General features: G+C 48.2%; 2 protein-coding genes across 2 annotated transcripts; both read left to right on the top strand.

Annotated features, from left to right (window-relative positions):
* The first annotated feature begins 2,964 nt into the window (after nucleotides 1-2,964).
* LOC112901974 (probable plastid-lipid-associated protein 2, chloroplastic) lies at nucleotides 2,965-4,659 on the top strand. Its single transcript, XM_025970854.1, has 3 exons — nucleotides 2,965-3,512; nucleotides 3,792-3,990; nucleotides 4,150-4,659. The coding sequence occupies exons 1-3, from the start codon at nucleotides 3,070-3,072 to the stop codon at nucleotides 4,459-4,461; spliced, it is 954 nt and encodes a 317-aa protein (XP_025826639.1). The 5' UTR covers nucleotides 2,965-3,069; the 3' UTR covers nucleotides 4,462-4,659.
* Nucleotides 4,660-7,744: 3,085 nt separating this feature from the next.
* Nucleotides 7,745-9,494, top strand: LOC112872464. Its single transcript, XM_025935552.1, has 2 exons — nucleotides 7,745-8,238; nucleotides 8,347-9,494. Exons 1-2 carry the CDS (start codon nucleotides 7,998-8,000, stop codon nucleotides 8,883-8,885), a joined length of 780 nt encoding a protein of 259 aa, XP_025791337.1. The 5' UTR covers nucleotides 7,745-7,997; the 3' UTR covers nucleotides 8,886-9,494.
* Nucleotides 9,495-16,365: the final 6,871 nt, after the last annotated feature.

The following is a 16,365-nucleotide window of genomic DNA, read 5'->3' as shown; positions in this document are numbered from 1 at the left end:
CCTACGCTGACAAAAACTTGAGACAAAAATGTGACGAAGCGTGGCAGGAAGCTTAGACCCTTTTTGGAGGGCTGCAGCTTCAGCTTCCTCACCGGGTTCTGCTGGAGCCCTACCAAACGGGATAAAAGCAAAGGGCTTCACCGAAGGAGCTCCAAAAATTTCGCTGAGAGGAACTGTGGAGTGGAAGCTAAAAAAAAAGAGGCTCCCCGCAGTTTCTCCTCCTCATCCGCCATCTTTGCCCTCCGCGGGCTCTCCGTTGACACAAAGATGTGGCCTATACTGAGCACGCACCATGTGCTCTCAACAGCAAGCATGATGTGCAAGGCACGCCGTCGAAGGACTTGACAAAATCCGCAAATTCGAAGAATGATCGACTCATTCGGTGATTCCAACATCCCATGACCGAATTAATCCATGCTATTCGGCTTGGCTCTACTTTGGCTCAAATTCGGCTCTGGAATGACCAATTTATCCTTGGCTATCACCGATGCTTTTGATGGAATCAATCGATGCTCATCGGCTCGGCTCGTTCTCAGCTCAGTTTCGGCTCTGGAATGACCGATGCTTTTGACCGAATCAATTTATCAATTGTAGCACTTCATCTTGCATCGGCCATAACTCCCTCATCCGAAGTCCGATTTGGATCATCCACATATCCATTTTGATCAGCTGGACGAGTGCTATCCGATGGTGGTGTCCATTCTCCAGGTTGACCCTCCAGAAGCAACAGAAAAATGACCGGCTTATTCGGTGCTTTCAGCGCATGTCATCTTCCGGTCGCCAAAACTCTCTCATTCGGAATCGATTTAAGCGATCCTTATATCCATTTCGATTGTTCAACGACGAGGGCTATCTATTGCTTGTCTTCTTTCTACTTTTTGATGCCATCTTCCATTTGGTTAAGGCTAATCTTTATATCTTCATGCTCAAACTTGCCCATGACAAATATGAGTGTCAGCACTCTCCTCCATGACTGCCCTTACGTCGACGAGCTTCATCTGGACCCGCTCCTCACGCCAGAGCTTGGCAACCCGTAGCATTCAACTCCTCGCGCGCGGCGCCAGCCTCCACCCACGGTGCCTGGCACTCGGCCTCCGCAGCCTCGCCCCACGCGCCGCTCCTCGGCGGAGCTTGAAACCCGGTGGAGCTCCAGGGTATTTACCTTTTGCTTCTTTTGTTTTGATTCCTTGTTAGTGATGAAGATAAGTTCTGTTGGTATTCTTTGTCTTCCCGGTTCTGCTAAAACATTTTGGGAGAATTTTTGGTTAGATATACTCCAATCTAAATATAAGGTGATTCTCATTCAAAGATGACTGTAGACCAAGAACAATATATATTAGATTATTTGAGGTGAACCTCGGATCGGGTGAAAGCGCATATCTAGATTTAAGAGTTTAGTTGTGTTCTTGATAGAGCAAATAGAATCGTACATCTATTTTGCGCCGAAATAAAATGTACTGTAGGTATTTAGCTTATCAAGGATGCAAAGATATATGAGGTGCTCGGAGCTAAACAATCTGGATTGTGTTTCTGTGCAATCTGAAAAAATAGGACAGGTCATACAAACATGCCACAACCAGAATATGTTAGGTATGTGCCTATGGATCGGCTACCAGAAATGGGCTGATGACAAGCAAGCGGCCAGGAAGCCCAATACAAGGTTCAGTGGAAACGAGTGGCGCTAGTGCTTGCGTGCACATATTCGGGCCTGACTCTCTGATCTCAGGTGCTCTGCTCTTCATTGCCTCTGCTCTTGCTTCTCCAATTCCCCAAATTCCCCTCTGTGAATCCTTCCCCCGCTACCTGCTGCTAACAGGATACTGTTCTCATCTAGCTTATAGTTGCTATAAAATTAGGATGTCAAGAGATTTTGGGAAACAGAAGCAACATCATTCTAGAAAATCATACCTCGTTAAATGAACTGGTACTTTCGCGCAAAAAAAAAAATCTGGTACTTGACCCCTGATCTGCAAGGACGAAGGCCTTGGAACTCAGTACCTGGCCGGCGGAGAGGGTGTGGACGACGAGGCAGACGAGGCAGGTGAAGGTGGCATCGAGCAACTGCGCAGTGCGGTAGAGGACGGCGGTCGCCGGTCGGCACGGCAATGTGGAGCAGATGGCGAAGGCGTACGTGACGCCGGGGCTGGTGTGGCCGCTGGACGCGTCGCCTGCGATGAGCAACACGGCGAGGAGCACGAACGTTGGAGCCGTTCTTATGTGTTGCCCTTTTATATCAGACTGAGAGGTGTGCTCAAGGACATTATTTGTTCTCTCACCCTTGCAGATTAGATCGAGCTTTCCTATGCGGAAAGGAGTTTCTGTGTGAGTTCAAGACGATGGGAAAGCTGTGCTAGAGTTGCGGTCTTGCCGAAGGTGGAGAGCTTTTGAGACTCTGGAATCGCGCGACCGCTTGCTTAATGCGCTGTGGGATCAGGAAGAGTCTAGAGATTTATTTAGCAACGCTTCAGGAATGTGCTGGAAAAGAATCCCTGACCAACGGAAGATTTTTAGCTGGCCATCCGAAGCCGTACACGTGGCTCATCCTGCGCTCGATTTTAGCCTGATCGCTGGATCAAGTTTCCTCTTTTAGAGATTTGGTTTAAGGTAATTCTTATTTTTTTCATATTCAAACTCGCTCGTTCCATATTTCAGAAGTGGCTACCGGTTTCAGATCAGGTTGCGGCACGTCCATATCGATACGGAAAGTTCTAGACCCTTCGTGTGCAGTGCGAAATATAATATAATATAATATAATATACCCACCTGTTTGTTCTACAGAATTGTTTTATTCTTCTGCTAAAATTTTTTTCCCGGTCAAGACGCACCAGAGATTGCCAACCGGTGCGGTGGAGCTTTGCCCGTCTCACGGTCGCAGGCCCCACCCGAAGCTCCCGTGTCGACACGTCTCCTCCTTGGACACCTCTCTCTGGATCTTCTCTCTGTCTCTCTCCCTGCACACCAACTTACCAAGCAAGTACACAAAGACACCGACACAGCAAAAAAGGAAGGAGGCAGTGAGGCACGAGTGCACAACTAGAGCCCAGGAAATCAAGAAAGCTCGTGCAAGCCATGGCGGGAGTTGCGTCCCTCAACGCCCTCACCCTCCGCGCGTCTTCCCCATCACCCGCAGCCCCGTCGCCGCGCGGCGGCAGCGGCGCCGCCCTCGCGTTCCCGACCCCGCCTCGCCTCTGGTCGCTGCGTGCCGCGCGGCGCGTCCGGGCGCGTGCGGTGGCGGCCAGCGGGGATCCTGAGGACGAGTGGGGGCCGGAGCCTGAGGGCGGGTCCGCGGTCACGGGGCCGGCGGTGGCCGAGGCGCCCGCGCCGGAGGCGAGCGAGGTGGCGGAGCTCAAGGCGCGGCTCAAGGAGGCGCTGGACAGCACGGAGCGGGGCCTGCTGGCGTCCAGCGAGACGCGGGCGGAGGTGGTCGAACTCATCACGCAGCTCGAGGCGCGCAACCCCACGCCGGCGCCCACGGAGGCGCTCACGCTCCTCAACGGCAAGTGGATCCTCGCGTAAGAAATCCGCCTTCTGATCCCAATCTCCTTTTCTTTCTCCCCTCAAAAGTTTCAGGACTGAAATGATGATTTTGATAGTTGAAGGACCAAATTGAACCATGGAAGAAAGTTTGAGGACCCAAATGGCTATTCTGCCATAACTGAACTATTGTCAACATCATTACTAAACATAGTTCTGACCTCTGAAACTAACTGCTATCATTGAAGTGAAACTCTTTGAATTAGGCTGCAGCGGCCATAAGAAATTTATGAGTCTGATTAACCACGTGATTTCAGGTACACATCATTTTCTCAACTTTTCCCTCTGCTGGGGTCCAGAAGGCTGCCTGAGCTTGTCAAAGTGGAGGAGATATCACAGACTATCGATTCAGAGAACTTCACAGTGCAAAACTGCATCAAGTTTTCAGGACCATTGGCAACAACCTCAGTTTCCACCAATGCTAAATTTGAAATTAGAAGCCCCAAGCGTGTGCAGGTGAAGTTGTGTTATCCTCATCCAAGTGACCATTCTTCATCTATGATTGAATGCATTTTATCAGCTTTCTTGAACCCACATGCGGCACTTATGCACAGAGCCTTGAGTGAGTTTAGCTAGATGTTTCTAATAAACTCACATGGTTCTCAATCTTTTCAGATTAAATTTGATGAAGGTGTTATCGGAACCCCACAACTGACCGACTCCATTGTGCTACCGGAGAAGTTTGAGCTCTTTGGACAGAGCATCGACCTGAGCCCATTGAAAGGCATATTTTCTTCCATCGAAAATGCAGCATCCTCGGTTGCCAAGACCATCTCTGGTCAGCCACCACTGAAGATACCGCTTCAGACCAACCATGCTGAGTCCTGGTTGCTCACAACCTACCTTGACGAAGAGCTCAGGATATCCAGAGGGGACGGTAGCAGCATCTTTGTGCTGTTGAAGGAGGGAAGCACCCTTCTGAACTAGGTTCGATGTTGAAGGGCGAACCTTGGCAGTATTATATTGACTACTGACTACGGTTTCTATTTCTTGATACCATGTGTTTGTAGTAATATATTAGTGGGATGTGTGCTGTGTGGTTATGTGAAAATATGATTGGTACCTTATGGGTAAATGTCTGTAATCGATGCTTTTAGTTTCAATAACCTGAAATGTAGATACCTACTTGCGGTTGTGCTGTTGCTTCAAGCTCTGGGTCTCGGTATGGGCTCAGATTCAGTACCGTCACTTCTTGAAGGCATAAATCTTATCCATCCAACGTTTTCACTAGGGTAGACAGGGAGCTGAGGCGGCAGTTTCTCTATTCCCGTGTCGCTACATCATAATACCATGACCGTTCTAGAACAGCATTAGTGATGCTAGAAACTTATTGCTTCACTAAATTTTCGTCACTAATGACAATAAGATGAGCGACGTGAAAATTTCCATCACTAATGACCCGTTGGCAGTGACGGGGATGTCCAAAACACGTCACTGATCAGTGAAGCGTTTTTGACATCCCATCACTGATTACGTGTCCCCAGTAACGCGTTTTGGAAATTCCCATTAAGCCATTTAGGATTAATGGAAAACTAGCTCCCCACTACATCGGTCCTTATCAAATTATTGAGGTATATGGTCTAGTGGTTTACTAATTGGAAGTTCCACTCAATCTGTTCTCAATTCATGATACATTCCATGTCCAGCAACTTAAAAAAAATATCTTAAGAGTGCCACCAAAGAAATCATGTGACAGACCCGCTAATTTAAAATTCAAAATTTAGTGTAACCACCATCATTTAAAGACATCTGGTACAAGCGCTTAATGCTTTAAATTGACAGCTTACTTTCAACCAATTCAATGATCGAAACAACACCAGAAGTCTCACATGAAGGTGAGCACATATAGTACAAACACTACAAAGTTTATATAAATAAAAGGTACAACACAGGATATGATAAAAAATAGTTTACAAAATAAAGTTCAATGCAAAAATAAATAGAGTTCAATGACATAGAGTGATAAACGACGACGAGTAAAGGTTATCACATCAAGCCCGCTTGTGCGAACCCGTAAGTTAATGACAAACACCTGAAAATAGGGTCAATATAACAATCTGAATAAACTCACACTCACAAGGCTTACGTGACTAGCAATATATACTTAGCCGACTCGTAGCATGCAAGGCTTTTGGCTGCTGGATTTGTTTTGCCAAAACACTACTAAGAGTGGATTGTTACTTTTAATATTTTAGCACAAGTTTAAATGTGAGAGTAGCTATCTTCTATATTTGCAACATAAATAATAACATTTCAATGTGGAAAAACAATTGATTAGATAAGCAACAACATATATCATCTTTCATCTTAATTCTTTACTACGATGTGATACAATATCAATGTTCTCGATCCTATCTGAGTGGTGCGGAGCATCCATGGATGGAAAAACTTAAACCACACGACACGTGCACACCCGGTCGCACCACACATGGCAACCTTTTCCTTGGTCCACTGCTAAACAGTTGAACCACCCCTCGACCCTTAAGTAGTTAGTTCCCACCAATGCCAACAACGGGTTAGCCATGAGTTAAGACCAGCACCTGATGGAGAAGTAGATATTAATTGACTCAAACACTTAGAGCGAACTAGGTACATCAGTATCAGTTTAATGGTTCACATTATCCCATCATACGATTAGTGCAATTTAAACTTGATAAGACAAAGCCAACGATGAACGGATCTTAATAGACATGGCTGGGGCTACACATTTACACAACAAAATCATGAACAATATCTCATCCCCGCCCGGTCTCAAGTTTCATCAAATGATCCAAATTCATGTATTTTTACCATAAGTAACAATTGATCTTATATCTCGCGAGTGATAGGAAATCACTTGAGTACCTAATTAGCAAAGCATACTAACAACTACACATACTAGTAAGGACTCATTGGTACTAGGGATCATGCATTCTATGTTTTCAAACAACTCCCGAAAACTTAATGCATAATATGTAAATAAAGAACGATTGCGTCGTTTGACAATAAGAGTTATGCTCCGGGACTTTGCCTTGGTAACACTAAAAGTTAGTTCTCCTCAAAGCCATCAAGGATCAACTCCTTCTGCCAGTACAACTTCAGGGGACTCTGCATTATAGTGCTGGAGCTTCACAGATATTCCTTCGGGTACAACTCCTTAGTTGGAGATGGTCACGAACTCAAAACTCTCCAGAACTACATGAATGTCATGATGCAGTGCAGAGCTAAAAAAACAGTGCAAGATAGGAATGCATAGAAGCAAAAACAACATAAACAAAAGGTGAGATAGTGGTCACTTTTTACTATTAACCATTTAGAAGTTATTTAACAGTGCATTCGTTTAATAAACAAACTAACTGGACTTCAATAAAGAACATTTTTGTCTGATAAAGTTAGTAGAGGCCAGAGGCTAGAATAGCCCCTTGCAACGCATGACACGCTAGCGATCAGGTTCTTTTTGTGATACGCCTCATCGATGCCTGCCCTAGAAAAGTTATTCGGAATTTAATTAGGCATTAATTCATTTTAAGTAATTTGGATTTTAATAGCTCATGGTACATAAGCTTCAGTGCAGGTCTGTCCTGATAGGACAACAACCTGGATATAGTATGTTTAAAGAAAATGAAATTTTAGGATCAGTCTGTTTCAAGTCATAATTAAAATGACACTCAGGCAGCACATAATTATATTTCAATTTAAGCACAGTACCTCGCCTGGCTGCTGCCGCTCTACTGTGGCCACCATCCATGTGCGGGTTTAAAATCCACGTAAATAACTATTTTCGGACCCTACCGATAAATACAAAATATCAGGAATATCGGATAAAAACCATCATACATCATAAATTTTTGCATGATTTTATTTGTTAGAAATGGTCTCTAAATAAACCATCATACATCATAAATTTTTATGTAACAACAAAGAAATATGACAATACATCACAGGAACACATTTGATAGTTTCATTATGCGAAATTTTGGTCAAAAAGAATTATCGAACCTTACCGAAAAATATGAAATTTCAGGAAATTTGATGAAATTTTGCTGAAAAAGTAACCCATCCTCAGGGTTGAGTTTTTTCGGATGACCCCATTATATTCTATCTGGTCCTTCACCATAAGAAATGGGCCGGACGGTCGTACCATCCCACGATCGAACAAGTGCTGACTTTGACGTAATCCAAAAACACTTATCCTTTTATTGAAGAAAGTTTGCAATTTCGGTTCACGCCTGTGTATCATACGATTCAATACAGTTCAGAGAGCACAGCCGATTCAGCCGAATAGGGTTCAACCAACTGCCTCGACACACGTGTCATTTCCTCCCGTCATCCAGCTACGCAATAGATAAGGTGTACTGTGCCCACAACCAAAGCATCTATCATCTGAAGAAGCTCAGCAGCTAGCAGTTCTCCCGGTGCATGTAGCGATCACTCTCCCTCATCAAGAAATTGAATTGCCCGGCTTTAGTCCTGATGTCTCGTCGATGTCTTCTCTCCCTCCACGTATAAGCAAGTCGAGCTGCATCATGGCGGCGTTCATGGCGAGCGGCAGGGCCGCCATGGCCTCGACCAGGCCGAGCTTCGTCACTCCTCGCAGCTTCTTCAACTGGGGCAAAGGCGCCGGAGGAGCTGAGTCGCCGCCGCCGCCGCCACAGCTGAAGTTCCAGTACCACGACGTCCAGCTGCCGTTCCCCATGTCGCTCGTGGCGAACACGCACCTAAGAGGTAATCAATCTCGCGGATTAATAGTTGGTTAAGTCGCCGGTGAATTCCAACCGTTTTGGTTTGATCGACAATTGAGATCGCCAATGGGCATGGGAATGAATGGCGCAGACCGCGAGCTCAAGTGCTGCTACAAGGCCACCGTGGACGGCTTCAGCGCGACGGACTTCCACCGGCGGTGCGACTTCAAGGGCCCCTGCGTCGTCGTCAGCTGCACCGGCGGCGGCTTCAGGTTCGGCGGGTTCAGCCCGGAGGGGTACCGCAGCACGGACGACTACTACGACACGCTGGACGCCTTCCTCTTCTACTGGCCGGAGCCGGCGCCGGTAGCAGAAGCCGCCGAGGCGCCGCCTGTGGTGCTGCCGAAGGTGGGCGGCAGCGGCGCGGCGCTTTTCGACTACTCCCGCGGCGGGCCCCAGTTCGGCGCCGACGGTCTGCTCATCGGCCCGCCGCTCACCGCCGTGATGGGCGTGTTCACGGGGCCCGACTCCAGCGCCGGCGTCGGCAACCTCCGCAGCGCGCGGTCGCGGCTCGGGCTGTCGTATGCGAGGCGGGCGGACGGGAAGGAGAGCCTGTTCGGCGACGAGGGCAGGGCCGAGCTCGCGGAGGTGCTCGTCTTCTGCAGCCCGCAGATCGCCAGCCTCTACTGATTACTCATTAGCGTGTGTGGTCCAGAAGGAAACTCCTCAGTCCTTACCTTGATGGTGGAGGGCTCTGGCGGCCAGTGATCCAAATCCCAGAGAGCAACGTCGCCCTCACCTTCTACTACAACACCACCCTCCCCTTCATTGCGCAGAGCCATGGGCGGAATCAGGATTTGACCCTAGGAGGGGCCAAGAGGCCGAGTAGAAAAACTCATGGAATACAAAACGTGGGAGAAACAGAAGAAAGCTATCATTTACTACTAGAGTCGCAAATGTTCAATCCCAACAAACCAAAGTTACATGTCTAACTATTCAGCCACAACTACTAGTGCCGCTTCCTGCTACAGTTGCCATAGAAGCTGATTCATTTTGGGGGGAGAGAGGAACAGGTTTATACTACAGTAGCACTAATGCGAATGGCAAGGGGAAGATGGAGCAGTTTTATCCTTGGAGGCTTCAAGGTTCAACTGTAGCAGGCTCATAGTTGATTTTTGTCTGTTCCCTACTTGGGTCCTGGAATAGCCGATTGCAAAAAATCTTTGTAGCCCATACATCAATATGTGGCAAGCATTTAACTCAATACACATAGCTGTAGCTGAGTATAGATCGGCACAACTGAAAAACTATTGCTGCTGACCTTGGGAGGCTTCATGGCCCTGCTTCCCCCTGGTTCCGCCACCATGCACAGCTGCACCAGGTAGAGAGGGGTGTGAACAAGCAACAGGTGGTCCGTGGATTCACCATTATATCGGGTGGCTTGGTGGCGGTGGTGTTTTGTTGTTCTAGATTGCTCGTCTTATAAGGTAGTGTTAATTAGCATATTTCTCGAAATCTATTTTCTTTCCCACATGTTGTGTTCTCCATAATGCTGCTAATACCCATACCATATAGAACTTGTGGCGCAAGGTTTCTATTTTGAGTTAATTGCACTCATCGTACAATAACTTGTAATGTTGTATCACTTTAGTCCACCATGTAGTAAAAAGTGCATTCGCATACAACAAGTAGTTTGTTGTGTGCGTATGTGGTCTTAAGTATGCCACATCAACGTTTTTTTACTATGGTGGCAGTATGACGCGGATTGTTTTAGTGCCATGCCTGCGCTGTATAACACCAATTGCTATTTTGCAAATAACACCTTGCAATTTTCATTGAAAGGAGTCACCTTTTCTTCCCATTTGTTGTTTCATGGTAATTGCTCTTTCCGCTCCCTAATTTCATCACCAAGTTCGATGATAATTTAGTAGGCCAGTAGAAAGGGGAAATTTGTTGCTGCAATGATAATTTTCATTACAGGCAGCCCACGAATGACAACTAACCATCCAGCAGTCCACATCATTTTGACACCATGGCAAAATACATTGACGTGGCGTACATGAGACTGTATGTGCACACAACGGACTATTTCTGGAACGTGATCGCATGTTTTGCAACTTGATGAAGTGATACAACATTACAAGTTATCGTATCATGGGTGCAATTTACACTTCTATTTTAGACTAGTCATTGACTTGGTACATTCAATTTAGTATCTTGGAACATGGCCAATAAAAAGTGGGCAACACACTTATACCAAAACTTACATATCTACTCTGCCTACACCGCCCTCTCCTTGGTTGCCTAGCAACATGGTTGGAGAGAGATGCAAACAACCAATTGGTGATCCATGGTCTCACTCTTTGGTGGTGGTGGTGGATGTGGCGGCGGCGGCGGTGATGGTGGCGGGAATTTTTTGTTTGATGCCCTGAATGGTAGGTGGGGACGGATTAGGGTTTAGCCGGGAGCTTTTGACTGCTATGGAAATATTGCAAAAGAGGCCTCTATTCATTAGCAAGACGGGTCACATCAATTGCCGTAGTTGTAAGGTAATTATCGGTTAGCTTATTTCTCAGAATTTATTTTCTATCTCATAGAACTTGTGGGAACAGATGGCACCTTTGTGTGAGATAGGCGGCACCTTTCAAAATTTGGCATTAGCTTGTCTTGGTGTCATTGATGGAGGGCATTCGGCATGAGGATGGCCAGCCATACACGTGCATTGTTTGGTCCTAGACCTTGCCTAAGCCCCAAATATAAATGTGTATAAACCATTCCCAATACATTTTCAGGATGTAGAACCAAAAATTCTAAATAGGAACACCAAATCAGAATATTAACTTTAGAACTTCTTTTGTCAGAATGGTTCGCACACAAATTCAGTTTTTTAGAAAATATTTTACACCTGCATTTTGATGAGGAAAAAATCATGTGCCCTTGCAGCATCTTCTCTTGGCCAAACGTGAGGGGACAATCGGGGCACTTGAATGGCTCCACAGCGACAACGCCAAGACCAGTTCTTGCAGCGTCTTGATGGAGGCCATATGCCTCACGGGAATGTGGCGGTGGTGGTGAACCACATCGCTGGACAGTGGCCTCCTCCCTCTCAGCACCGCCCGCCAATGATCCGGAAGGAAGCTTCATTTCCCTGCTTCTTGAAGCACCACCCCCATGGCGGCGGCCATATTCAGGGAGCTTTTGGTGTGGCGACCGTGGTGACTTAGATCCATGGCTCCGGTGAGCCACGGGTTTCTCACACCCTCCTACAACACCACCCTATGCTTGGTTGCGTAGCAGCATGGGGTAGAGAGGGATGCAAACAACCAATTGGCGATCCATGAACTCACTCTTTGGTGGTGGTGGTGGTGGCTGCGGCGGCGGCGGCGGTGATGGTGGCGGGAAATTTTTGTTTGATGCCATGAATAGTAGGTGGGGAGTGATTAGGGTTTAGCCGGGAGCTTTTGACTATTATGGAAATATTACAGGAGAGGCCTCTGTTTATTAGCAACACGGGTCACCTCAATTGCCATAGTTGTAAGGTAGTTATCGGTTCGTTTGTTTCTCAGAATTTATTTTCTTTCTCATAGAACTTGTGGGAACAAATGGCACCTTTTTGTAAGACATGTGGCACCTTTGTGTGAAACAGATGGCACCTTTCGAGAAGCGGCATTAGCTGGTCTTGGTGTTATTGATGGAGAGCATCCGGCATGAGGATGGCCAGCCATACACGTGCATTGTTTGGTCCTAAAACTTGCCTAAGCCCCAAATATAAATATGTACAAACCATTCCCAATACATTTTCAGGATAAAGAACCAAAATTCTAAATAGGAACACCAAATCAGAATATTAACTTTAAACTTCTTTTGTCAGAATGGTTCACACACAAATTCAGTTTTTTAGAAAATATTTTACACCTGCATTTTGATGAGGAAAAAATCATGTGCCCTTGCAGTGTCTTCTCTCGACCTAACTTGAGGGGACAATCGGGGCACTCGAATGGCTCCACAGTGACAACGCCAAGACCAGCACTTGTGGCATCTTGAAGGAGGCCATATGCCTCACAGGAACATGGTGGTGGTGGTGAACCGCATCTCTGGACAGTGGCCTCCTCCCTCTCAGCAGCTTCTGCCAATGATCCGGAAGGAAGCTTTATTTCCCTACTTCCGGAAACTCCACCCCCATGGCGGCGGCCGTATTCAGGGAGCTTTTGGTGTGGCGACAGTGGTGACTCAGATCCATTGCTCTGGTGAGCCACAGCTTTCTCGCATCCTCCTACAACACCACCCTATGCTTTGTTGCATAGCTGCATGGGGCAGAGAGGGATGCGAACAACCAACGGGCGATCCATGGACTCACTCTTTGGTGGTTGTGGGGGTTGCGGTTGTGGCGGCGGTGATGGTGGCGGGAATTTTTTGTTTGATGCCATGAATGGTAGGTGGGGAGTGATTAGGGTTTAGTCGGGAGCTTTTGACTGTTATGAAAATATTGCAGGAGAGGTCTGTATTTATTAGCGAGACGGGTCACCTCAATTGCCGTAGTTGTAAGGTAATTATTGGTTAGCTTATTTCTCAGAATTTATTTTCTCTCTCATAGAACTTGTGGCAACAGATGGCACCTTTGTGTGACAAAGGTGGCACCTTTGTGTGAGACAAACGGCACCGTTCAAGATGCGGCATTAGCTGGTCTTGATGTCATTGATGGAGAGCATTCGGTAGGAGGATGACCAGCCATACATGTGCGTTGTGTGGTTCCAAACCTTTTCTAAGCCTCAAATATAAATGTGTCTAAACCATTTCCAATACATTTTCAGGATGTAGTGCCAAAATTCTCAATAGGAACACAAAATCAATGAAGCGTCCCCCCATCAGGGAAGACTTAAAAGTGATGCTTTATCAGTCCCAGGAGGCTGATAACACTTTTATTACATCAGATGGTACATCACCGTACAACTCTACGCGGTAATGGGCAGTGGAGCGCCACTATCGCGAGGATTACAACTAAAACCCACACTACTACACTAGCTACAAAGAGGGGATCATCAGAGTCTTGTGCCATGCGGAACTCCAGCGGTGGCCCTAACCACAGGCAAGACTGGGTGCAGGATGAAACCCTACTCGACGTCTTCGGGGAGGTAGTCAGGATCTTCTGCTGTAAAAAGTAAGTATGGGGTGAGTACATACGTACTCAGCAAGTCCAATCACACCCACGGTGGGGGGTATAGCAGAAATCAATGCACAGGACAATCCAAGGGTAAGGTTATGGTTCATTTGCGGTAAACCCGGGTGTATGCAAGGGTTTGTTTAAAAACATTTTCAAAACAAGCTTTCTAGTATCAAGTAGCACATGACGTTGATCCACACAGGATCCAAGGTTTAGGCTGCTACCGGACTCCCCGTCCGCCGTAGCACACGGCACAACTGCCGGACACTTTCCAAACAACCCACACCAGTCCAACCATTCCCAGAGAGAAACACTAGTTATGTGACCACACCGTAACTTGCCCAATACCGTGGGCACGGCTATTCGAATAGATTTTAACTCTGCAGAGGGGTGCAACTTTACCCACAGGTGGGGTACCACAGCACGATCACCTTAGTGTCGGTGCAGATCCCAATAAAGCCATTACCCACCTTAGCTAGACCTGACTAACCACCACGGGATCTATCAAGGGGTCATTCAACCTATCTCTAAGGTTTAACCGGAGCATAAGTCACACAGTGCTTATCCCTTCTCCTTAATCACCCGTTGCTCTCAGCTCTCCTGATGGCTATCAGACTAACTAGTGGGGTTTATGCTAAGCCGTTGCCCATACAACGGTCAAGTGGTTTGCACGACAGGAAGCTAGGTGAGATGACACATCAACTCGGTCCTTAGGGGTGACAAGATGGATATCTCCCTTTCTTGCTCAACCACACAGGTACGAGCACGCCAACGGCAACCCACACAGAAATGCCATCCATCTCGTCCGACTCATCTTTCAAAACCACATTTTACCCCGTCCCACACACACGCACTTTCTTTATAAAACCAAGTAGTCAAGGTGTGGTTAGCACAAACAAAGGTGGCTATCCTACCATGTTTTCGACAGTCAAAACCATGCAATTTTATAAAACAGGCCACTGGGTTGTGTTTATAAAAACTAGGACAGAAACATGCATCAAAGGGCGGGATTGAACTTGCCATCATCAAACCCTTGCGGGAGGTCCTGATCGAAGCACTATCCCTCGGGCTCGGGGTCGCAGAACTGGTCCTCGTTCGCTTGATCACAGTTGGGATCTTCCTCGTTCACTCCGTGTCCTACGACGCAAACAAACAGGCACACAATCAAGCGAAAGAACTAAAAGTTTTTATCGTTGAACTTGAATCGGAAAATAATTTAATTATGGAGATAGGGGTAATATTTTTGGGTGGTTTCTTAATGGCATGGTTAAAACTATACTAGAAATGGCGTGGTAAAGTTTCAGGTCAATCGGAGGTTGTTTGGCGCATAAAATGATAGGTTCTATAAAGGTTTAAGGGTTAAACAAGGAGTCAGGGACCTGTTCATAAATGTTTTAGAGGAGGCGGGGCTTGGTTATAACCCCAGAAAGTGCTTGGGGTATACTAGGAAGGTGTAGGGACCTAATTAAAATGAAGTTTATGAGATGGGGGTCTTAGCTTCCTGAATAGCTACAAATAGAAGGGCCTATAAGCAAAAATGGCACAAGGGGGTTCTTTTTAGGGAAAAAGGGGAAAGGCCAGGGGCTTTTGTGGCAACCGGCCACTTTCTTCCTCCTCTCCCCACGGAAACAGAGGAGGGGTGGTGGGGGCGCCGGCGGTGGCAAATCCGGCCGGCCCGAGGCCCGGCGTCGGCCGTGGAGGGAGGGAAAAGGAGGAGGGAGGCGAGGGGGTCAGTTTCCCCTACTCACTTTGGCTTGGGACGCGGCGAGGAGGCGAGACCGCGGTGGGGGGCGGCGGCCGGCAGTGGCGTGCGTGGCGGCGGTGCTAGGGGTAGGGAGGCGAGGGGCTAGGTGGTGCTGCGGGTCGTGGGGGCGCCGGGGGTGCTCCTCGGTCCCATTTATAGGCGGCCAAGGCGGTGGAGCGGGCGGGCAGGTGGCCGGCATAGGCAAGCTCTGGGGGCGGCCATTAATGGCGCTCGGTGTCATGACGCGGCGTGCGGCACAGGCGCGGGCGTCGAGGGCGACGTCAATCATGTGGGGGAGGAGTGGGGGCCGGGCGCGGTGTGGCACAGAGGCGACGGCGCGAGCGGCGAGGGTGGGGCGCTAGCGGCGGGTGGCGCGGCACGCGCGAGGAAGGGCGCGCGCGTGTGCGCACGGCGCGGCGAGGCGCGGGCTAGGGCGGGGGTGCGAGCGACGGGCGGCACGGAGCGGCGCACGGCCATGCGTTGCGCGTGCGCGTGCGTCGCGGCACGGCCGGGGCAAGGCCCGCGCGCGGCGCGAACAGGGCCGGTGCTTTCGGCCAGGGCGAGGGCGCGAGGGCGCTCGGGCGTGTGCGCGGCGCGGGTGTGGTTGGTCAGGAGCAGGCGCGCGCGTGCATGAGGGAAGAAGGGGGGCGGCGTGGCCCGGAAGCCGAAGGCCGGGCGGTGCTCGGGAGCAGGGGAAGGGGAGAAGAGAAGGGAGGAGAAGGGAGGAGGGAAAAGAAGAAAAGGGGAGAAGGAAATGGAAAAAGAAAAGGGGAGAAAGAAATGGGAAAAGAAAAAGGGAGAGAAAAGGAGAAGGAGAAAGAAAAAGGAAATGGGGAAAAGAAAAGAAAAGAAAAGGAAAGAAAATGAAAACAAAATGACGCGTGCCGGCGGGATTCGCGGCGGTGACCGTGGCCGGTCGGCCACGCGCGTGCGACGCTCGCACGCTGCGCGAGGAGGATGAGGAGCGGGGCCGCGGCCGGATTCGGTGTCGGCTCGGGGATTAGGGTTTCGATGAAAACGTTGTAGCATGTGATTTCCTTAGCAAATTTTCAGGACGTCACAATCAAAATAATAACTTTAGAGATTCTTTTGTCAAAATGGTTCGCACACAAATTCACTTTTTTAGAACATAGTTTACACCTGCATTTTGATGAGGATAAAATCATGTGCCCTTGCAGCGTCTTCTCTCGGCTAAACTTGAGGGGACAATCAGGGCACTCATATGGCTCCGCAGCAACAACACCAAGATCAGGTCTTGCCGTGTC

The sequence above is a fragment of the Panicum hallii genome, chromosome 8 (genome assembly GCF_002211085.1).
Source record: "Panicum hallii strain FIL2 chromosome 8, PHallii_v3.1, whole genome shotgun sequence".
Classification (NCBI taxonomy): domain Eukaryota; kingdom Viridiplantae; phylum Streptophyta; class Magnoliopsida; order Poales; family Poaceae; genus Panicum; species Panicum hallii.
Note: the sequence above shows the minus strand (reverse complement) of the source record. Positions and strands in the feature narration are given on the sequence as shown.